At 42.5% G+C, this 24,179-nt stretch overlaps 1 protein-coding gene across 4 annotated transcripts in view; it reads left to right on the top strand.

The window, feature by feature from the left end:
• The first annotated feature begins 7,503 nt into the window (after positions 1 to 7,503).
• The window catches only part of nbeal2 (neurobeachin-like 2), a 239,977-nt gene continuing 223,301 nt past the window's right edge, over positions 7,504 to 24,179 (top strand). For 3 of the 4 annotated variants that reach the window (XM_087986597.1, XM_087986596.1, XM_087986593.1), the window contains exon 1: positions 7,504 to 8,021. In XM_087986597.1, coding sequence (XP_087842723.1) covers positions 7,971 to 8,021 — 51 coding nt within the window. In that variant the 5' untranslated portion in view covers positions 7,504 to 7,970. The remainder of the gene's footprint in view (positions 8,022 to 24,179) is intronic. The other variant, XM_087986595.1, reaches the window with a different exon arrangement.

The raw sequence follows: 24,179 nt of genomic DNA, 5'->3' as shown, positions 1-24,179 counted from the left end.
AAACTTGCAGGTGGTCGAGTTCCCATTTCCTCAACGGTATTGGTCATGAAAGATGCTACCTAAGATGCTTTGGTAAATTTCTTTAGTGCATTATGTGGTTAGTATACACTGTTGTGACTATGCATCAATGATGGAATGAGTGAATGTCTGTGGACGTGGTGTCAATCAAGCAGGCTGCTTTGTTCTGGAAGGCATCAATCTTCTCAATTATAGACCTGCACTCATCCAGGCACATTCCTGACTTGTGTCTTGTTGATGATTGATTCATTTTGGGGATTCAGAAGGTGAGTTGCTCACTGCAGGTTTCTGACCTGTTCTTGTAGCCACTATATTTATATAGCTAGTCCAGTTCCATTTCTTGTCAACCTTCAGATGTTGATACTTGAGAATTCAGCAATGCTAATGCCACTGAATGTCAACAAGTAATGGTTAGATTGTCTATTATTGGAGACAGTCATTGGCTGGCATTTGTCTTATGTGAATGCTATTTGCTACTTGTCAGCCCAAGCCTCGATATTGTCCAGGTCTTTCTGTATTTGAACATGGACTGCTTCAGGAACTGAGGAGTTTGTGTTACTGCATATTGAAAACATCCCCACTTCTGACCTTTTGATGGAAAGAAGGTCATCGATGGAGCCCCTGAAGATGGTCTAAAGCACTAGCCTGAAGAACTCCTGCAGAGTTGTTGTGGAGTTAAAGTGGCTGAGCTGCCATCTTCCTTTTTGCCAGGTACGACTCAAAGCCCTTTCCCCCCTCCGATTCCCATTGACATCAGTAATGCTAATGTTCCTTGATGCAACACTCAGTCAAATGCGGCCTTAATGTCAAGGGAAGTCAGTCTCATTTCTGCTCTGGTATTTAACTTTTTCTGTTCATGTTTGAACGAAGACTATTATGTGATCAGGAGCTGAGTTGCCCTGTCAGAGCCCAAACTGGGCATCAATGAGCAGGTTGTTGTTAAGCAGGTGCTGCTTGGTAGCCCTGTTGATGACCCCCTCAATCGTTATATTCTGCTCGAGAATAGACAATAATTGACAGTTTTAGATTTGTCTTGCTTATTTTGTGTACAGGTCATATGCAGGCAATTTTCCACATTGTCATTGTAACAGTGCTTGAATAACTTGGGTTTCGGCACACGAAATTCTGGAGCACTTTTCTTCAGTAATAATGTTGGAATGTCATTATGGTCCATATTCTTTTAAATATCCAGTGCCTTCAGCTATTTCTTGCTACCACGTGGAGTGCATTGAATTGGCTGAAGACTGCCATCTGTGATGATGGGACCCTCTAGAGGAAGCCAAAATGGATCATCCACTCAGGACTTCTGGCTGAAAGTTGTTACAAATATTTCAGACTTACTTTTGAATTGACGTGCTGGGCTCCCTCTTCATTGATGATGGGGACATTTGTGATACCTCGTCCTCCAGTGGGTTGTTTAATTGCCCACCATTATTCATGAGAGCTTAGGTCTGATCCATTAATTGTGGAATCCCTTAGCCCTGTTTATCACTTTTTCAGATTTTTCTACTTGTGCTGTTTGATAATGTAAGTAGTTCTGTGTTATAGCTTCAACAGGTTGATACCTCATTTTTAGATGTAACTGGTGATTTGAACCCATGTCACCTTAACATTAACCTGAGCCTCTTGGTCACTAACCCTTTGTAACATTACCTGAACTCACACCATTTCAGTTCATCTCCCAGTTGACAAAACCCTGACTGATGTCTTTGTTACTTCTAGATGTGAATATTCCAATTCACTCCAGGCTCGTGTTCAACATTCTATCCTCCATAAAGTCAAGTTCATCTCAAATCTTTGTTATCTCTCTTGAAAAAATCCCTTTCACCTGTCACTCCTGTGTTTGATAACCAACATTTCAATTGTAAAATTCACTTTCCCTGTTTTCATATCTCCACATACTGTCTCTCATTTCTATCTGTTTAGTCTTGAGGCTTAGAATCCTTCGAGATATCCATGCTCTTCTAATTCTGGCCTTTTGTGCTTCCTCAATTTTGATCATGCTGTGCCTTCAGCTACATAGGTGCTAAATTCTGGAATATTCTGCCTACCCTCCTCCACCTCAATGTCCTTCGTTTTAGACACTGCTTAAAACATACCTCTTTCTCCAAACTTTTGATCATCTGACCCAATATCTCCTTTTGTGGCTCAGTGTCATGCACTATTTCATTTTGCTCTTTTGAAGCACTTTGGGATATTTTATTAAAGCGCTATACCAATAAGTTGTTGATGTTGTTGATTAGTTTTGAATATTTTTAGATGGATTTGTTTCTAAGCCAAGATACTAATATATTTAGCAGCTGTATTATTAAATGTTCGTTGCCTTGGTGGAAGGAAAGCAGTCTGGAGACATAACATTTTAAAATGCAACTGGAATTTCCCCAAAGGTTAGACCAGTAAAGAAAGTATTGTTTTACAAGGCTGATTGTGTCAGTAATAGCACTTCCTGGGTATCCAGTGTAGAAATAATTTAAGACATGACAAGTGGCGAGTGTAAAATGCTTGCAAAGCACAGTGACATTGGACCTATGGTTTCCAAATCTCCATATTTGGAGTTAGCTTGATATCATGTCTGTTGTAAGGCAATTAATAGAGATTGATTGTCATCATTAGTTAACAACTGTTGAATCATGTGAGTATTGAGATGGTACAGGACAAACTGATTGACCCTGTATTTTTTTTTTGGCTATAGCAATTCTGAGCCTATGTAAACTTCCACAGTTCTAGTCTCAAGATCAGCTCCATAACATATCATGCTGCTTTCGGTTTTTACTCTTTTAAACAATGAAAATCAGATTGACAGCCCCGAGGGAACACTGCAATAGAAGCACAAACAATTAAAAGAAACTTAAAGAAGGGAACATAAAGTTACCAAATCAAACTAACATTATCAGGGCCGATGATCCACCCAGCCCCTCCACTGGTTTTCTAAAGGCCTTATGTTGCTGGTGAGCAACACATGCCCCTGCTCCTTGGGCAACATGAACACAGACATATCTGCAAAAAAGGGGCAGACATTCAGGCACAATGACTCCCTCCACAGCCTGCTGCCTGGACCAATTAATGGCTACTATGGCCATGACCATGACCAGACCCATGAGGAGGCCCTCCGATCTGTCTGCCCCTCACAACAGTAGCCTACATCCCTGGATGACTAGTCCAGTAACATTACCATTATGCCACCAACTTCTTACCTCTCAGTTTCTACACACACAGGATACTTAAAAAGAATTCATGTTGTTTTGCTGTGTCTCCAAAAAAATGTAACGGTCGGTCAGGGGTTATCTTGGTGAACAAACATTTGATGATGGTAACACATCTTATTCATCTTCAAGGGAGCAGCTGCACTGTGTCAGACTTAACTGCCTGACAGGGCTAGTTTTTTGGAGTTCAATATACAGGTTGCTTTGGCAGAGCAGAATTGGTTGTAGAAAACAAACTACGAAGCAAACCTGTGAAAAACAAACAGCCCAAATAATACCTGTAATAGTGATAACAAAATATTAAATAAGGATACTAGTGGAGAAAGCCCAATTAACACGTAGAATTAATCGTTGTTGGCAACACTAGTTGTAAAATGAATAAAAACAATGACTGCAGATGCTGGAAACCAGATTCTGGATCAGTGGTGCTGGAAGAGCACAGCAATTCAGGCAGCATCCGAGGACAGGCAAAATCGACGTTTCGGGCAAAAGCCCTTCATCAGGAATAAAGCTTTATTCCTGATGAAGGGCTTTTGCCCGAAACGTCGATTTTGCCTGTCCTTGGATGCTGCCTGAATTGCTGTGCTCTTCCAGCACCACTGATCCAGTAAAATGAATAAAGCCCAGTCACCAAAGGAAGCTTCCTGCTACTCTTCAAATAGTGTTATTATAGACTTCGGAGCCAAGCAACATATCAGAGCCACCAGTGGAACCTGTGTTATTTTTAATAATCTGAATTCGATTGATGTACAGACTTCAAATGAAATCTTTGCACAGGATATTCACAAAGCAAACACAGCATTTAAATGCTAATAGTCCTCTAATCTCCCTCTGAATCACCTGAATAGTTGGTTTGTCAGTTTAAAATCTAATGTAAATGACAAACCCTGTTAGCTGTACCCCTTTAATACTGAACTGAAGCATCTGACCACAACCTACAGGTTTGCGACTTGATTGGAGTGCAACTGGTGCTAGCAAACCCTTAGTAATTTAGTAATTTGAATAAGTATACTTGGAGTATTTATTGAGTTAAGAGTACAAACTCACAAGGAAATGAATTTAAGCCATTTGTTTCTTTAACCAGTTCTCAGAGAGAACTATATAAATTCCATTTGATTTTCCCCCATTTACTGTTTGAAAGAACTTTTTCATCACATCTTTTACTATCTTTTTGTGATTTGGCACTTTGTGCCTGCGCTAATGGAATACCCCTGTTTAAAACAGGACAGAGGTTGATGATAGGAAATTATATGCCGGTTAGCCTGACCTTAGTTGTTGCTAAGAGTTTAAAGTCTGTTATTAAGGATGAGATTTCAGAGTACTTGGAAAAATAGGTAAAATAGGTATGGTAAAATAGGACTGAGTCAAGGGGAGGTGATGCCTGACAAATATTTCAGAATCCTTTGAGGAGGTAATGAGTAAGTTAGATTCAGGACAGCCAGTGGACATAATCTTTGTGGATTTCCAGAAGGCCTTTGGCAAGGTGCCACATGGGAGGCTGCTAAACAAGAGCCCATTGTGTTCGGGGCAAGGTACTGGTGTGGGCACAGGATTGGCTGATGGGCAGAAGGCGGAGAGTGGGTATAAAGGACTCTTTTATTTTAGGATAGCAACCACTGAATAATGGAGTTCCACAGGGGTCAGTGTTGGCACTACAACTATTCACATTATACGTTATACACCTAGCTGAAGGAACTGAGGGCATTGTTGCTAAGTTTGCAGGTGGCACAAAGACAGGTGGGGACATAGACAGTGTTGACGAGGCACGAGGCGACAGAAGGTCTTGAACAGGATAAGAGAGTGGGCAAAGAAGTGGCAGATGGAACACAATGTGGGAAAGTGTGAAGTTATACACTTTGGTAAAAAAAAGACATAGGTAAAAACAATGACTGCAGATGCTGGAAACCAGATTCTGGATTAGTGGTGCTGGAAGAGCACAGCAGTTCAGGCAGTATCCAAGGAGCTTTGAAATCGACATTTCGGGCAAAAGCCCTTCATCAGGAATAAAGGCAGTGAGCCTGAAGCGTGAAGAGATAAGCTAGGGGAGGGTGGGGGTAGGGGTGGGGAGACCCCACCACCAGGGATATATTTCCCTCCCCACCCCTTTCCGCCTTCCGCAAAGACCGTTCCCTCCGTGACTACCTGGTCAGGTCCACACCCCCCTACAACTCACCCTCCCATCCTGGCACTTTCCCCTGCCACCGCAGGAACTGTAAAACCTGCGCCCATACCTCCTCCCTCACCTCTATCCAAGGCCCTAAAGGAGCCTTCCACATCCATCAAAGTTTTATTTGCACATCCACTAATATCATTTATTGTATACGTTGCTCCCGATGCAGTCTCCTCTACATTGGGGAGACTGGGCGCCTCCTAGCAGAGCGCTTTAGGGAACATCTCTGGGACACCCGTACCAATCAACCACACCGCCCCGTGGCCCAACATTTCAACTCCCCCTCCCACTCTGCCAAGGACATGGAGGTCCTGGGCCTCCTTCACCGCTGCTCCCTCACCACCAGACGCCTGGAGGAAGAACGCCTCATCTTCCGCCTCAGAACACTTCAACCCCAGGGCATCAATGTGGACTTCAACAGCTTCCTCATTTCCCCTTCCCCCACCTCATCCTAGTTTCAAACTTCCAGCTCAGCACTGTCCCCATGACTTGTTCGGACTTGTCCGACCTGCCTAGCTCCTTTTCCACCTATCCACTCCACCCTCTCCTCCCTGACCTATCACCTTCATCTCCTTCCCCACTCACCCATTATACTCTATGCTACTCTCTCCGCACCCCCACCCTCCCCTAGCTTATCTCTTCACGCTTCAGGCTCACTGCCTTTATTCCTGATGATGGGCTTTTGCCCGAAACGTCGATTTCAAAGCTCCTTGGATGCTGCCTGAACTGCTGTGCTCTTCCAGCACCACTAATCCTAAAAAAAAGACATAGACTATTTCTAAATGGGGAAAGGTTTTGGAAATCTGAAGCACAAAGGCATGTAGAAGTCCAAGTTCAGGATTCTTTAAAGTCAACACGTAGGTTCAACAGTTGGCTGTTAAGAAGACGTTACCTATATTGGCATTCATTTCGAGAGGGCTAGATTTCAAGAGCGGGGCTGTAGTGCTAAATTTGTATAAGACTCTAGTCAGACTGCATTTGGAATCTGACGAGCAGATTTGGGTTTACAGCACCAGGGTCCCAGGATCAATTCCAGCCTCGGGTAATGTGTCTGCATGGGTTTCCTCCAGGTGCTCCGGTTTCCTCCCATAGTCCAAAGATGTGCAGGTCAGGTGAATTGGCCATGCTAAATTGCCCATAGTGTTAGGTGCATCAGTCAGAGGGAGGTGGGTTGCTCTTCGGCGGGTCGGTGTGGACTTGTTGGGCTGAAGGGCCTGTTTCCACACTGTAGGGAATCTAATCTAATCTAATCTAATCATAATGTGGGCGGCACGGTGGCACAGTGGTTAGCACTGCTGCCTCACAGCGCCGGAGACCCGGGTTCACTTCCCGCCTCAGGCGACTGACTGTGTGGAGTTTGCACGTTCTCCCCGTGTCTGCGTGGGTTTCCTCCGGGTGCTCTGGTTTCCTCCCACCGTCCAAAGATGTGATGTGCAGGTCAGGTGAATTGGCCATGCTAAATTGCCCGTAGTGTTAGGTAAGGGGTAAAATGTATGTAGGGGTATGTAGGGGTATGGATGGGTTGCGCTTCGGCGGGGGCGGTGTGGACTTGTTCCACACTGTAAGTAATCTAATCTAATAATGGTAATATTTATAAAGTAGCTCATCATATGTCTCAGGATGTTGTGGATAAAAGAAAATGACTGTTCACAGAACTAAAATAAGGTAATTATCGGGTGGAAACAAACTCGGGGGGGGGGGGAGGGGAAGCGGCCAGCTCAAAGAGGGGCGCGCACCCCCATTCACCTGGCCGTGCGCGTTCCCACACCTCCACCTCGGTCGCGCGCACGCCCTTCCATCTGGCTGCGTGCACTCACTCACCTAGCCGCGTGTGACCTTCCACCTGGTGGCGCGCTTCCTCTCGGTTGGCGGCGCGCGGCTTCTGTCACCTGACCGCGCGCTCCCTCGCACCTGACCCGGCGGCCAGCGGCAGATGCGCGCGCGAGCGGCCCCGAACCTGGGCAGTTGTCTTCGCTCTCTGCGCGCGCACACACACACACACACTTCCAAAAAATTTTTTTTGGGGGGGGGGGGGGGAGGAAGGTGGTCTGAGTAGAGGCGCGCTCCCGGTCAAAAAAGAGGACGGCTTTCCCTCGCGTGCGCGCGCGCTCAGAAGGAGAAGCGCATACAGATTCAGCCAAAAAAAACCACACACATACACAACAGGAGCAACAACATAAAAGAGAAAAAGAAGAAACCCCGGAACCGAGATGGCGGAAGCGCCTATTGTTTGAAAACAGAAGGGAGAGAGAGAGAAAAGCCATTTACTCGGAGTAACTTACAACTTACCCAAAGGATTTAATTTTAAATATAAAGCGAGGAAACCCCAGCTTTCGGGATAAATACATGAGGAAAGAGAATCTTCACTGATGCTAAATTCTGTGCAACAATTCTTTTTTTCTGCAACGAGGGACTAATTTTACATTTTTTTTGTTTGCAATATCGGTGGGGAGAGGTGGAAAGTGGGGATGAAGAGTTGCAAGAAAAAGCTGCGCGTGTGAGAGAGGATAAAGAAAAAATAGTAAATTATTATTTTTTTTAAAAAAAAAGAAGAAAGCGCAGCTCCTGTTGGTCGAGGAATGGCTTCGAAGGAGCGGCTGTACGAGCTCTGGATGTTGTACTTCGCCAAGGTGAGTCCCACACCTGGAAACGCAGGGCCAGGGACGCCAGTCTCACATGCGTACACCCCCGGCGTCTGTCTCAAAGTTTCTAGCTTCGCTTGCAAAGGAAAGCAAAAGTACAAATCTGCTGTCACTGCACCGTGACAGTAGATTTTTTTTGCAATTTAGTTTATTTTTTGTTCTGCGTTGCCTTTGAGAATAATCTTTCAATTCCACTTTTATTTCATATCACAGTGTTATCGTTATTTCTCATTTGAGGAAATATAACTTGCAGGATAGTTGAAGGTGGCTGTCTTTGTTTATGCTGATTTGTGAAATGTTTATGTATAAGCCAGCCAATGTTTGATGGTGATATTGAATGATCACGTTTGTAAAAGCAATCCAGGACTTGTTGCAGCCAACAATTGAAGTGTCTCATACGCACGATGCAATTTATTTGTGGACAGTTTAGTTCACTTCACTGGGTTAAAAAACGGTTCCTTGAATTGTTTGGAATGTTCATTTAAATCGAGAAAGAGGTAGGGCATGTAATGCTGACCGATGTTCACTGCAAGTGCTAAACGGATTTATTCGTGTTATGGTAGTTAGATTTCAAACAAGAAAAAAAGTTATTGATACTTCTGTTTGTGTCTGAGCGAGATGCCCAGTTGTAATTGTCCAATGTATTGTCGATACTAACCGTTTTACAAAGCGTAACTGTATTTGGGATTGTTCATCTTCATTGTTAGAATTGATTCCATTGCAATAACACGGTGATCTTTTCGCAAATCAGACAGCTACTTCCAAATTGCATCTGTCGTACTTGGAGAATGAGCTGTACTTTTGATTGATCATCATTTCCTGAGGGTGCGTTTGTTTGAGTTGGTTATTTATTTATTTATTGGTTTACATACATTACGGTTTGTATGTGCATATATAGTGTGTGCATTATATTAGAATTGGCAGTCCCCAAACAAGAGTTTGCCTGGTCTGGATCGGCTTTTGCTCCAGGAACTGGGGTACGGTAACTTTGTTGGATCCGCCGATGGAGCCACTCCTTCAACTCGAGCGCTGGCTGTATGTGTCTGCGTGGAGTTCAATTTGCAAAACCTAACCTCTTGACGGAAATCACACTTCAAACTTAAAAATTCTAGGGGTTTACTGCGTTTCGATGCTTTTTAGCTTGCTCACAGCTCTACATCTCCCTCGTGAGCTTTGGGTGAGTGTGTGATATAGTGAAGGTCCGCCCAGAAATCCCATTATGACCTCAATGTTCTTCTCCATATCACTGCCCTCTTGGAGGCACGAGCTTGTTGTCATTGTCAATGTTGACTCTGCTTTCTTCCCACAGATGCTGCCAGGCCTGCTCAGTTTCTTTAGCGATTTCTGATTGTTGTCCTGAAAAGACCCTTGGTGCCTCACCCTAGTGATTATTCTGCACTCTTCACTGATGTAACAGTTGATATTATCAGCTAGTGAAAGGCATCACCTGCAGCTTAAATGTGTCTGAACTTGCAAAATTTATTTGTGGGAGGTGGTCACAGATGGTCTTCTAGTTTCTGGAATCAAAAGACTTCAACAGTTACTTATTCGATAATTCAGCTCGGTGACCAGATTTGCAGAAAAACAAAACTAGGTGTACAGACAGCTATGACAGTATTCTATGATTTCTAGAGATAAATTATACACACAAATGAAGATGCATTGGCTGTGCTTCCTCAAAGGAGTTCAGGGCAAATTCAATTGCTTTTGGAAATAACCAAATATATTGTAAAATGTACGGTTGTTTTCACTTTGAGGTTTACATTTAAGTGCAGAACAGGAGATGTAAATCCCTGCTGGATGTAATAGTCCAACCCAAAATAAATTTGAGATGTTAATTTCAAAATTTTTGGGGTGGGACTGGAGAGCTGGTAGAGTTCTCATCATAGTAATGCCTCTCGCTGGAGGTCCATTAACACAATAATAATTCAGCATGCTGTTGGATGTGGGAAGATGAAATGGTAATCAATGCAAGTAATGAATACTTTTGTGACGTTCCAGTAGCACCTGGATCTGTAACTGTAGCTGCCTGGCAGCACTAGCTCTCTGCTTGTATATTTGCATTTCTTGTTCCGACTGCCTGCCTTCCCAACTTCGAGCAGCTCAACTACTCAATTACTGCATAACCCCTTAAGCTCTGCTTCCCCTTGCTCTACTTCAACGTTGATTAGTGTCATTGCCATGAGAAGCACACCAAAACCAAAACCAACTCTTGATGTCAGGAAATGCTAAATAAACTCCATTTGGTGTCTCCCACCCCCTCCAGTAATAATAAAATTATGTACTTAAAATCGGTGACCATAGGGTATTGCAGAGCGAGGAACTACACAGGCATAAGCCTAGTTTGTACTACTGTGGTTAGGATGTATTTAAAGGCAATGCATTGGTGAAATAGTTAAATTGAAGCCTTCTAGATTTGTTTTCACTCAGCTGCTATGAAAATTAAGTAAATGGTAAACAGTGAGTAGAGCAGTTTGAAAAGGAAGCCAAGTGAAGCATGTGCTTACAAGTATTGTGCTTTGCAAACTCATGTGACTTAAAGCAAACAAGGATTCTCATACCTTGAATGGGAACTGCAAACTAGATAGTGTTGCAATAAGAAGAATGTATTGAAATAACATCTTTCAGAACCTCCATATGCAACCTGTGAAATAAATTTGAAACACAGTCACTGTTTTAATGTAGGAAATACTGAATTGGCTGTACACAGCAGGATATCACAAACAGTAACCAAGTTAAGAACATTTCATCTATTGATTTCGGGAGTGAATATTGGTCAGAACAGCTGACCTTCCCGAATCATCTGTGAAATTGCCACATGCAGTTTTACATGCATTGAAGAGGGCAGACAAGACCTAGGTTTTATGCTTTATCTGATAAGTTGATACCTTCTGGTCTAACTTCATAATTTTGTCAGATCCTGCTTCAGTTATGTATGCATTTCCTTTTAAAGTGCAAGAGAATTGCATTCAGTGCATGAATGCATGTGTGCTGCTTGTGTGTAGTCCTAGCAGCTATTAGTGAGAGAGTTACTTTAAACTGAGACATTGCTTGCTTTACTGCAGTTCAAGTAAGAACACTTCTTTTGGATCTTTACAGGTTGGCATCTGAAGAATAGGGAGTCTAGGTTATAAGCTGAAAAATGTGTTGCTGGAAAAGCGCAGCAGGTCAGGCAGCATCCAAGGAGCAGGAGAATCGACGTTTCGGGCATAAGCCCTTCTTCAGGAATGAGGAGGGTGTGCCAAGCAGGCTAAGATAAAAGGTAGGGAGGAGGGACTTGGGAGGGGCATTGGGAATGCAATAGGTGGAAGGAGGTTAAGGTGAGGGTGTTAGGCCGGAGAGGGGGTGGGGATGGAGAGGTCGGGAAGAAGATTGCAGGTCAAGAAGGCGGTGCCTAGGCGCCTAGAAACCCTCCAACCACAAGGGGTGAATGCAGATTTCTCCAGCTTCCTCATTTCCCCTCCCCCCCACCCCCCCACCCCCCCACCCCCCCACCCCCCCCCACCTTATCTCAGTCCCAACCCTCAGACTCAGCACCGCCTTCTTGACCAATCTTCTTCCCGACCTCTCCGCCCCCCACCCCCTCTCTGGCTTATCACCCTCACCTTAACCTCCTTCCACCTATTGCATTTCCAATGCCCCTCCCCCAAGTCCCTCCTCCCTACCTTTTATCTTAGACTGCTTGGCACACCCTCCTCATTCCTGAAGAAGGGCTTATGCCCAAAATGTCGATTCTCCTGCTTCTTGAATGCTGTCTGACCTGTGCTTTTCCAGCAACAATTTTTCAGCTCTGATCTCCAGCATCTGCAGCCCTCACTTTCTCCTAGTCTAGGTTATAATTCAGGAACATTACATATTTATTACATCTGTTAATTATCTATGGTGTAAGCTTCAGGTTCAAATATAGATTTATGCAATTGCTCAGTAAATTGTTTTTAGAACTTGAAACTCTAGTACCCCTCTCTAACTTTCGTATATTCTCACTCAAAGCACTAAAATCACTGAAAGGCACCCCATGTCTTCCAGTTAACTCCTTGTTATTTACCCTTTTTTTTTTCATATGTGACACTAGCAGTTGAACATCACCAGGCTACTCTTCTGTGGAAGGAGCCACAGCTCATTTTGCCTCCATCTGATGTTCATGGAGACACACACTCTTTCATCATCCATGGCCACTGGTACTGAGACCAATTGTAATTTCCCAATGAGCACACTGGTTAAGGTCAACTAACTAAATTGAGCATAATCTAGGAAGTTCAATATGATTAGCACCTCACTGGAAAATTATAGCCACCGTGGATGAGCTGAATAAATTTATATCTTAAAGACCAAAGAAATGCCAAAAAATGCCACTGGAGAAGCTGGAATTTTGTATTGCAAAGAGCTAGTGGGAGATCACTGAGTGGAGTTTAAGTTGCAACAGTGTGAAATCTGAACAAGATGGACCAGTCTGGGCATGTACTTCCTGTTAGCAACACTATACGAACAGTGACAGAGGCTGTATATCCAATCTGTGTAAGAGAGACCCTTGCACGCTTCACTGTGGTTCAAGTAGTTGAGCTCACTGATTCTAGGACTATCAGAAGGATGTTGTGAAATGTGAAAGGGTTCAGAAAAGATTTACAAGGATGTTGTCAAGATTGGAGGGTTTAAGCTTTAGGGAGAGGCTGGGGCTGTTTTCCTTGGAGTCGAAGGCTGAGGGCGACCTTTATAGAGGTTTATAAAATCATGAGGGGCATGGATAGGATAAATAGACAAGGTCTTTTCCCTGGGATGGGGGAGTCCAGAACTAGAGGGCATAGGTTTAGGGTGAGAGGGGAAAGAAATAAAAGGGACCTAAGGGGCAACTTCTTCACGCAGAATGTGGTGTGTGCATGGAATGAGCTGCCAGAGGAAGTGGTGGAGGCCGGTACAATTACAGCATTTTAAGAGGCATCTGGATGGATATATAAATAGGAAGGGTTTGTGGGATATGGGCCAGGTGCTGGCAAATGGGACTAGATTAGGTTAGGATATCTGGTTGGCATGGATGAGTTGGACCAAAGGGTCAGTTTCTGTGATGAACATTTTTGACTCTGACACTCTAAGTAAATAAGAGTATCTTTAAGCTGTAAGTACCACAGCATTGTAAGTTTGTGTCCTGGAAAATAAACTGATTTCAGCAGGGGTACTGGTAGAATGGAGGGGGTTGTAGAGGTTGAAGTATGGGGAAGATGTTCAGATTTGCTGAAGAAACCAAGAGTTTCAGAAATTAGAAATGGGAACAGAGGATTGTGATCAAATGTTGGAACAGACTCAAAGGCCAAAGGCTAATTCTATTCCTATATCTTACGATTTTATTGTCATTCATCCTGTTGAGCCTGCTCCACCATTCAGTTGTGTTAGAACATATTATCTACTTTAACACAATGATTCTACACTATCTCCATATCCTTTGATGTCATTAGCATCCAGAAAGCTATCAATTTCTATATTGAACATGCTCAATGATTGTGTTTGTGTAGCCTTTTGGCATAGAAAGTTCAAAGATTCACTATGCTGAGTGAAAAAGTACAGGAACACTAATAGTGCATTGAGCCTGCAGTGCCATTTAAACCAATTTCAAGATCTTTTATGTATGTTATTCCCATGTATCTTAACACCAATTAAAAAAAATCATCATCTTCTATCTTGGATATACCCAAAGACTGAACTTCCACAGCTTTGAAGCAGAAAATTTCAAAAATTCACTACTGTCTGAGCAAAAACATTTCTCATCTCAGCCCTAAATGGATTCCTTTTTTATTTTAAATTGTGCGTCTCGTTCTAGATTCCCCAGCCAGAGGAAATATCTTGCCTTCATTAGCCTATCTATCCTTTTGTAAGTTTCAACGAGGTCACCTTTCACTCTTCAAAATCTTTGAGAAAACTGGGCCTATATACTCTATCTCTCAAAATTAGACAGTCCCACCAACTCTGGAACAAGTATGGTGAAGCTTTATTGCATTCCCTCTTTGACAATAATATTGCCTCTTATTCTTAAAAACCCCTAGTGCATACAGGTCCAGTGTTGAAGATTCCTCCTCATAAAACAATCCCATCATTCCAATTTAAGTAACCTTCATTGCACACCTTCTATGGCCTTCCTTAAATAAGATTATACACAATATTCTAGGAGCAGTCTCGCTGAGACTTTGTACAGTTGCAGCAAGACATCTTTACTCCTATACTTAAATCCCTTCGCATTGAATGCCAACATGCAATTTGCCTTCCTAATTGCTTGCTGCATCTGTATCTGAGCTTTTAGTGACTCGTGAACAAGGATGCCCATGTCCATTCGTGATGAAGGAAACTGTCAGGGTTTTTAAAAGTTTGTTTAAATGTAGGATGTAGGAATCACATGCTTTGCCTGTCTCACTTTGACCTGAGAGTGTGGTCACTTCAAAGACTATTAAGAGTCAACAATATATATTGAAGCTAGAATCTTGTAGAGCAAATGGGGCAGGTAGGATGCTTTCTGTGAAGTGCTTTAGTGAACCAATTTAGATCTTGAGATGATCCAACATCTTTTATGATTTCTTCCATTGCCAGCCCACACATTAACATTCTTTTTAAAATTCAGTTTCCCAATGTGGTTTGATGGAATTTGAACCCACTATCTCTAGGTTGTTGGTTTAATGCCATAGTCATTCCTGATCATTGTCAAGTAACCACTGTTGGAATAAACCATGGTGGAATATGGGATTGGAGATTTTATGTTACCAATTTGAAATTGAATGACCTACCCAAATTTGTTGTTTTCCAGATCTACTTCCAAAAAAGCAGCTACTTAGTACAGGCACTAGAGATTGGTCAACATTCAGAGAACCACACCTTAGCAAGATCAGGTCCGAGGAAACTAGTGGCCAGGAAAGGGGAAAATGAAACACATGGAAACTTGTCATTGAAATAAGATTGCGTTTGAAAACAAAACGTCTGCCTGCTGATGTTGGTGCTCTGTTGTGATCAGTGACATATGCAAGTCCGTTCTGGTAGTATGAGTCCTGAGTGTTTCAACAAAAAATAGAAGTGGAAATAAAAACAGAAAGAAATGAAGGGTTATGAAAAGGTCAAGCAGATACATTTAAGGGGGTATCTTTCAAAAGGAAAAGACAAATTACTTTTATATTTAAGTAGTGCCTTTCATTTCCTTATCATATCCCAAGAAAGTTCACAGTCAAGAATGAATTTTTAAGTTAAGTAATTTACTGTATTTTCCTGCATCATAACAATTTGAAATATGAGGTGATTCGTTTTGATTGTTCTTCCTACCCAATGTAGACTAAAGATACAATTTTCAAGGGGTATCGGAATAGAGTGACTGAGGTGTACATGTGCATAATTCATTTAAGGTGACAGCACAGGTTGAGAGATTCATAAAGATTCATTGAGAGGTTCATAAATAGTACAGTATCCTCAGCATTATTAACAGGGACATAGAGTATAAGAATGCAGAAGCTAAGTTGAACATGTATAAGACACTAACTTCAGTTGGATTATTATGCCCAGTTCGGGGTGCCATACTTTGGGAATTATGTGAATGCATTGGCGAGAATACAAAGTAGATTAATAAGAATAATTCCAGGGATGAGAAATGGTGTATAGCCCTATAAACCACCCTAATATCATAACCAAATGAGCTGCTTTAGAGGTGCTGTGTGAAAGATAAAGAACATTAGAAGAACTCCAGTAATCTTCAGGTCATCTTGTGGAATCCTTTTTGGGTCTCAGCTTAGCATCTCACCTGAAAGCCCACAATTTCCTGAATTCCTATCTGTACGATACTGAGCTGGCAGCCTGAAGTTTTGCGCTCAATTCTTTGTTGTAGAATTTGAACCAACACACTTTTCACAGTGAACCAAGAGTGTTAAAACTCAGCCACAGCTGAGTTGGGAAGAAAGAGCCACAGAGCAAAAATGTAATGAGGGAAAGATAAGCCATCTGTGGAGAGAGGAAGAAGGATATGAGCTGTAACCCAACCATGGAAGTGCAGATGCTCTGTCTCAGAATTGCTACAAAACACTAGCTGGTTTGAAGAGCAAGGTCTAAATTTTTGACTATAGTATAAGTTTGGCCATAGCAGACATAAAACTTGAGAGAAACGTAAAATGGACTGCTTTCTTGTCCGGTGCTGTGACGTGGTTAAAATCTAGTCTGAGCAGTTCCAGTGCTTATGGAATTTGGTAAGAAAGAAAATCTGATATGCATCGCATAAGATAGACTGTGGTCTCCTTCAACTATAGTCTTCATCAACTTTAAATCTTAAATCGATTTTTTTTTGTTTGTTTATTTCTTTGAAATCTAATAACACTTCCACACTTCAGTTATTACAGGGATTCCATTGTTGTCTTTGCCTGTCTGCCTGAATCTTGTACATGTTAAGATTTGTTATTTTTTTCAGTTTCTGGTTGATAAATTTAAGTTTTATTTCAAATAAAAGCATACACAAGATGGGAACAGAGTTAATACTTTAAGGAAATTGCTCCACAGAACAGCCCAGTGGCTAGAACTTGTAATTACACTGACAGAAGATGGAAAGGGGAACATTGCCATGGCAACTTGCAATCGGAAATTTGACATAAAAACATGACCAACAGGAAATGAACCAAGATTCAAACTTTAGAGGTTAGTTGACAGGTTGGCAACAACATTGAAATTGACTTCAGTTCCACTTTTTCTTATCAGGTATATGAGGAGTCGGAAAATCAGCTCCTGGTTAACAGCAGATGATGCTTATAGATGTATGTTTGATTATTGAGTATGGGCAAAACCATAATTTGCTGTGATACCTGACCATGTTTTTCATAAATTTGAAAGCCTATAAGTGTAAATATTGTAATAGTTTCTAATAGTTAATGAATGGATCTTGAGGGCATACTGAAAAAGGTAAATTACAAGCTCTTTTAACTTCAAGAGGATCATAAGCATTTGGAATTTTTACACAGTTCATTATAGAGGCAGAGACTCTTACAGAACTTGAAATGAGATTGGAACAGATGGCTGCAGATAAAGAATTAGTACAGACACAAGCCCAGTGGAACAGATACCATCCATAGCTGTACTCATGCCCAACCATTGTTGACTAGCCAGCCACCACTCAAAGTCTATGTGAAAATACAAAGTGTCAGAGGGCAGCTGGTGTTTGTGAAATTGTATTTTGGGAACAGTCAGCACGTTCAGAGAGGTGAAGAGAAAAAGAAAAATATAGTCTTCAGCCAAAATGTCTGTTGAGATGTGACTGCAGCTCTAAAATGGTTATGATCTCACTTTACAACTTGAAAACAGATTGTTTTTGTTTTCTAAATTTAGAACTCTGAAAAAATGTAAATAGTGATTTTCAGTGGCTGGAGGATCTCCTTTGAGAAATGTTCAAATGCAGAAAGCAAAGTTTTAACATCTGGGATAGAAACCCTTCATTAAGATTCACTAGCAGCCTCATTTGCATAAGTTCAACTTATTTGGTAGCATTCTCTTCTTTCAAAGAGGATGTTGTATGTTTAAGTCTCACGTTCTCAAAGTAGAACAGAAAGTCTAAGTCAGGACTCCTGGTGCAATATTGAAAGAATACTGGCTTTGCAGAGGTTCTGCAAATGAGACATTAAAAGTAGAGCCCATTTGACTGTGCTTATATGGACGCAATATGACAAAGATACTGCAGAGCCTTCCTCTGTATAACTTCCTTACCATGATTCTTAAAATGGAAGTGCTGAGATTGCAGATAAACTTTCCTCCCTCCAGAAAGATCAATAACAACAGAAAAGCATGTCATTATCCACTAATATGTATAAAACCTTGTATGCTAATTGAACATTGTATTTGCATACCATTTCTTCTACTTCTCAGGTGGTCCCTGGAGATCAGGGATGATTTGCTTCCACTCAGGTTTTTGAAATGGTTGATAAATTAAGTGTGCGATCCACAGAATCTGCCATGTTCAGTGTAGAGGACCAGTTACTGACTGAACTGGTCCTCACCCTGAACAACTTCTCTTTCCAATCCTCCCACTTCCTCCAAACGAAAGGAGTAGCCATGGGCACCCGCATGGGCCCCAGCTATGCCTGCCTCTTCGTAGGATATGTGGAACAATCCATCTTCCGCAACTACATTGGCCCCACCCCCCCACCTTTTCCTCCGCTACATCGATGACTGTATCGGCGCCGCCTCGTGCTCCCACGAGGAGGTTGAACAGTTCATCCACTTCACCAACGCCTTCCACCCTGACCTCAAATTCACCTGGACAGTCTCAGATTCCTCCCTCCCCTTCCTCGACCTTTCTATTTCTATCTCAGGCGACCGAATCAACACAGACATCTACTACAAACCGATCGACTCCCACAGCTACCTGGACTACACCACCTCCCATCCTGCCCCCTGTAAAAACGCCATCCCATTCTCCCAATTCCTTCAACTCCGCCGCATCTGCTCCCAGGAGGACCAGTTCCAAAAACGCACAACCCAGATGGCCTCCTTCTTCAAGGACCGCAATTTCCCCCCCGACGTGGTCGACGATGCCCTCCACCGCATCTCTTCCACTTCCCGCTCCTCCGCCCTTGAGCCCCGCCCCTCCAACCGTCACCAGGACAGAACCCCACTGGTCCTCACCTACCACCCCACCAATCTCCATGTACAGCGCATCATCCGCCGTCATTTCCGCTACCTCCAAACGGACCCCACCACCAAGGATATATTTCCCTCCCCTCCCCTATCAGCATTCTGTAAAGACCACTCCCTCCGTGACTCCCTCGTCAGATCGACACCCCCCACCAACCCAACCTCCACTCCCGGCACCTTCCCCTGCAACCGCAGGAGGTACAAGACTTGCGCCCACACCTCCCTCCAAGGCCCGAAAGGAAACTTCCATATCCGCCACAGATTCACCTGCACCTCCACACACATCATCTATTGCATCCTCTGCACCCGATGTAGCCTCCTCTATATTGGGGAGACAGGCCGGCTACTTGCGGAGCGTTTCAGAGAACACCTCTGGGACACCCGGACCAACCAACCCAACCACCCTGTAGCTCAACATTTCAATTCCTCCTCCCACTCCACCAAGGATATGCAGGTCTTTGGACTCCTCCATCGTCAGACCACAACAAAACGATGGTTGGAGGAAGAACGCCTCATCTTCCGCCTAGGAACCCTCCAACCACAAGGGATGAACTCGGATTTCACCAGTTTCCTCATTTCCCCTCCCCCCCCCTGTCTCAGTCAAATCCATCGAATTCAGCACCGCCTTCCTAACCTGCAATCTTCTTCCTGACCTCTCCGCCCCCACCCCAGTCTGACCTATCACCCTCACCTTGACCTCTTTCCACCTATCACATTTCCGACGCCCCTCCCCCAAGTCCCTCCTCCCTACCTTTTATCTTAGCCTGCTGGACAAACTTTCCTCATTCCTGAAGAAGGGCTTATGCCCAAAACGTCGATTCTCCTGTTCCCTGGATGCTGCCTGACCTGCTGCGCTTTTCCAGCAACACATTTCCAGTGTAGTTGATGCATGAGGGGCATGGCAGATGAAGTTTTAGAATATCTGTGTACACTCTCTGTCTTGACTTCACTTCTGTGTACTTCTAACCAAGTCTTTCAGCTTTGGGTATCTTGCAAAATAGCGAAAACTTATTTAGGTCAGTCAGAAGCCAAGGACTCCCATGAGTTGGCTGGGATGTTTTATCTTTTGAGAAATGCTTTGATATCTTTTTAAAGCATTCTTTTGCAGAATACCTGTGATTGTCCTTCAGTGAAGTTCAAGTGAATGTAAAATGCTTGGGGACTTTTCTGTCAAGCGTGATAAGAGACTTTATCAATACAGATTCTAACCAACTATTAACTTGCAACCTCATTAGTTTGAGAAGTAAATATTGTATTATATGTGTTAATTGAAGAATGTTGGTTACAATGTGTTGTTGAGCTATGGTTATAATCACGTCTGCAGTAAATGTTTGAATTCACACACCTTCAGCTCAGAGTTTATGAGCTGATTTACAGATGCTATGACCAATCAGGGAGGCAGAAAGTTACCTGGATTCATTTTAGCAGGAGACCATCAGACCCCCTAAGGACTGGGTCTCCTGATATGGTCAGGATCAGGGGGGTGTGACTATGAGGGAGGAAGGTGAGAACACCCAGAACTGGGAGTAAAACAATATGTTGGAGAAAGCCAGCTGGTCTGGAAACATTTTTGGAGAGTTAACATTTCAAGTTCACAATGACTGTTTGGAATTGAAAGCAGCTGGAAAATCCTGTTTTGTTTTAATGCTGTAGACAGAGGGAGAAGAGGAATAAGTGACACAGATTTAAAATGCCCAGAGCAAGAGACAAAGGCAGTGAAAATGGTGGTAAAGGAGTGATGGATGTGTAAATTAGGTGTAAATGTTAGCTGTGAAAAGGAGAAAGTAGGTTCATTCTGCTGAGAACAACGCCAACAAGTCACAAAGGAGACGTGGCAGAGATCATGCTCTGAAGTTGTGTAACTGAGTATTGAGTCCCACAGATTGTAAATTGCCTTAGCAGGAAATCAGGTGTGTTCCTCCAGTTTACATTGTATTTCATTGGAACAGTGCCCAGGATGGAAATGCTAATATGTGGTTTATTGAAATGACAGGCAAGTGGAATTTTGGGATCATTCGTACAGGTAGACTGGAGGTAATAGTCCTGTGGAATGCTGATGCTAGAGGGGAAAGAAGGCTGTATTTGGTGATGGAATCCCCCTGGAAGTGTTGGAAATGGTAGAAAGTGATCCTTTGAATGCAGAGACTGTTGGGGTGGAAAGTGAGGATGTGACAGAGATGGAGAAAGTTGTAAAATGGCAGGAAATCCTTACAGGTAGCTGGGTTTGAGGAAGTGTATTCCAGGTAACAACTGAGGGAGTCAGTTTGTAAGTGCTGTTGGTTGATAGCCGTTGTAGAAACTATAAAACCATGGAGAGGAAGGGGAGTGAAGGTATTGTAACTAAATTCACAGATGACCCCAGGATAGCTGGTAAGTTCATATGAAGAAGACAAAAGGAAATTACAAACAGATATGATATGTCAAGTCAGGGTGAAAAGTTGGTACATGGAGCATGGTGTGGCAAAATGTGATGTTACTCCTAGCAGAAATGATAAAAATGCAGAGTTTTACTTAGTTGGAGAATGACTGCAGAATTGCAGATTCAGAAATATTTAGCTTCTCTGGTGCATGAATCACAATAAGTTAATTTCCAGATCTAGCAAGTAATCAAGAAGATTAATGGGATGCTATCCTATATTACATGAAGACAAAGTAAGCATTTATGCTTCAGTTATACAGGGCACTGGTGAGATGACATCTCTAATATTGTCGTCTTATTTAAGGAAGGATTTAAATACATTGGAGGAAGTTCAGAGGAGGTTTACTGGGTTGATACCGAGAATAAGTAGCCATGATGTGGTGGAGCTGGTGTTGCACTGTTGGACAAAATTAAAAATCACATGGCACCAGGTTACAGTCCAACAGGTTTATTTGGAAGCACTAACTTTCGGAGCTTTGCTCCTTAATCAGGTGGTTGTGTCTTACCATATACTCCATAACCACCTGATGAAGGAGCAGTGCTCCGAAAGTTAGTGTTTCCAAATAAACCTGTTGGACTATAACCTGGTGTTGTGTGATTTTAGTTTTGAAAAAAAACTAGAGCAAGTGAGTTTTATGCTATGAGGATAGGTTGGACAAACCGGGTATGTTTCCACTGCAGTTTAGAAGAGATGACTTAATTGAAGTGTGCAAGGTCCTGAATAGTCTTGACAAGGTGGATGTGGAGAAGATGTTTTGCCTTGGGTCTGTCCTGAACTAAGGGGCACAGTATTAAAATTAAAGGTTGACATTTCAGGACAGTAATAGAGTTTTTTTTTCTGAGGGTTGTGTGACTTTGGAACTCTGCTTCAGAAGCTGGTGGAGGTGGAGTTATTGAGTATTTTCAAGATGGAGGCAGATTGATCTTGTTAGGAAGAGTAATCAGAGGCTTTTGGGGATAGATGGGAATGTGAAATTTTAAACACAAACAAATTAACCATAATCTTATTGAATGGAGGAACAGACTTGATAGTCCACCTTGTCTACTGTGCTCCTGTTTCATATGTTTGTATAACTGCAACTCCTCTGAACCTTTTGCTTGTGTTGTTGGGGTTTAACAATGGTGAGATGTCTGTTCAAGCAGATTAAATGAATATGATAGCATCCATTTTAGGGAGATAATATAGGGCTTGGGAGGAAATAATATGCAGCAATATTGTGTGCAGTTCTGGCCTTCCTCGCTTAAGAAGGCTGTTGTGAAAGTTGGAAAGGTTCCGAAAAGAATTACAAGAATGTTGCCAGGGTTGGAGGATTTGTGCTATAGGGAGAGATTGAACAGGCTGGAGCTGTTTTCCCTGCAGTTTCTGAGGCTGAGGGGTGACTTCAAAGGTTTATAAAATCATGAGGGGCATTGGTAGGATAAATAGAAAAGGTCTTTTCCCTGGGAAGGGGAAGTCCCAGATGTGGAGGGTGAAAGGGGAAAGTTATAAAAGTGTCCTGAGGGGCAACTTTTTCATGCAGAGGGTGGTGCGTGTATGGAACGAGCTGTCAGAGGAAGTGGTGGAGGCTGGTACAATTACAATATGAATAGGAAGGGTTTAGAGGGATATGGGCCAAGTGCTGGCAAATGTGACTAGATTTATTTACAATATCTGGTTGGCATGAATGAGTTGGACTGAAGGGTCTATTTCCGTGCTGTACATCTGTGACTCTAATATAGTTAACGACTGGGGAATTTGCACAATGATTTTTGGAGGATCTTAAAATGATGGGTAGGGTCCTTAGTTGAGGAAACTGTAGGATCTGTGGTGGAAGATTAAATGATTGGGCAGTGTCTATAAGAGAGAGAGAGTGTACAGAGGCAGTGAGACAGGATTAAATGGCCAGAATAGAGTACATTGTACAGGGTTTATGGGAGGAATGGGCTTGAGGAAACAAAGTAACTGTTCTTCTATTATCTAATGCAGATTTTGCTTGTTAACAGCTTTCATAAGATGTAAATTAATTGTACCATTGCTGACATGATTTAAATGACAGCAGGAAATTAATCTCACAGCGAAAGGTTATTTAACTCAGTATTTACATCATAAATTATAAATGGAAGAATGCTGTACCATGCATGATTTAAAAAAAATTATGGGCCAGTTTCGTTTTCCAACTGAAGGGTCACCTGCAAATTTTCAGATGATGGAGCTTTCTCTCCAATTTGTTTTCCGCAGTTTTTCCGTGATTCTGCTGTGGGTGAGTTTGGGTTAATTTTCATTTATGACTTCTGATATGTCTCAATACATTTACATCTTTGTGAGTGATTGCATCTGTTCTGCCTGTTATGCAAACAGGACAGTGGAAGTTATGGACAAATGATGCAGGTTTTGTTGTCATGATCGGAGGGCTAGTTGGTAGCAACTCAGCCAACAAGCTTGATGAACAACTTGAAAGTAAGACATTTAAGTGTAGGGATAAGGAGAGGTTCTGGTTGTGATATGCTATCTCTTTTTTTCTGCAAGTATCTGAATTTTTCACATGGAACTTGCGTTTATCCAAGCTGCTTGATTTTAATCACCTCTATAACCTGGATCATCTCTTTTTCCTTACTTGGGTAACAGCTGTCATTCATTAGTTCTGTCAACTTTTATCAAGAAGATTATGGGTTCAAGTTTAAACTTAAGGGCCTTGAGCAAACTTCCTAGGCTGACCCTCTAGCACAGCTTACTTGGGAGTATTGCCCTGTAAGGTTTTCTATCCTTGTAGTGAAATGTTAAACCAAGGTCCTGATGGATTATAATTTATCCCAGTGCTGTATTCTCAGAAGAGCAGAGTATCCTGACATATGTTTATCGTTCAACTAAATAGGGAACAGTTCCAATTTGAAAGTTGTAACCTCCTTCCTCTGAAGAACATTTTTTAATTTGACCATTATTGACTATTTTTGTTAACAACCTTGATCAAGGTATTCTGAGTAAGTATTCAGATGAGAAGTGAAACATGTCAAAGATATTTCGAATTAAGCTATTCATCAACATTATTACATACCTCTGGAGCAGGTGGGTCTCAAACTCAGGCCTGCTAGCTCAACGATAGGGGCATGAACACTGCACC

Source organism: Chiloscyllium plagiosum, unplaced genomic scaffold (genome assembly GCF_037043375.1).
Source record: "Chiloscyllium plagiosum isolate Xiang-an unplaced genomic scaffold, Cpla_swu_hap1 HiC_scaffold_4, whole genome shotgun sequence".
In the NCBI taxonomy this organism is placed as follows: domain Eukaryota; kingdom Metazoa; phylum Chordata; class Chondrichthyes; order Orectolobiformes; family Hemiscylliidae; genus Chiloscyllium; species Chiloscyllium plagiosum.
Note: the sequence above shows the minus strand (reverse complement) of the source record. Positions and strands in the feature narration are given on the sequence as shown.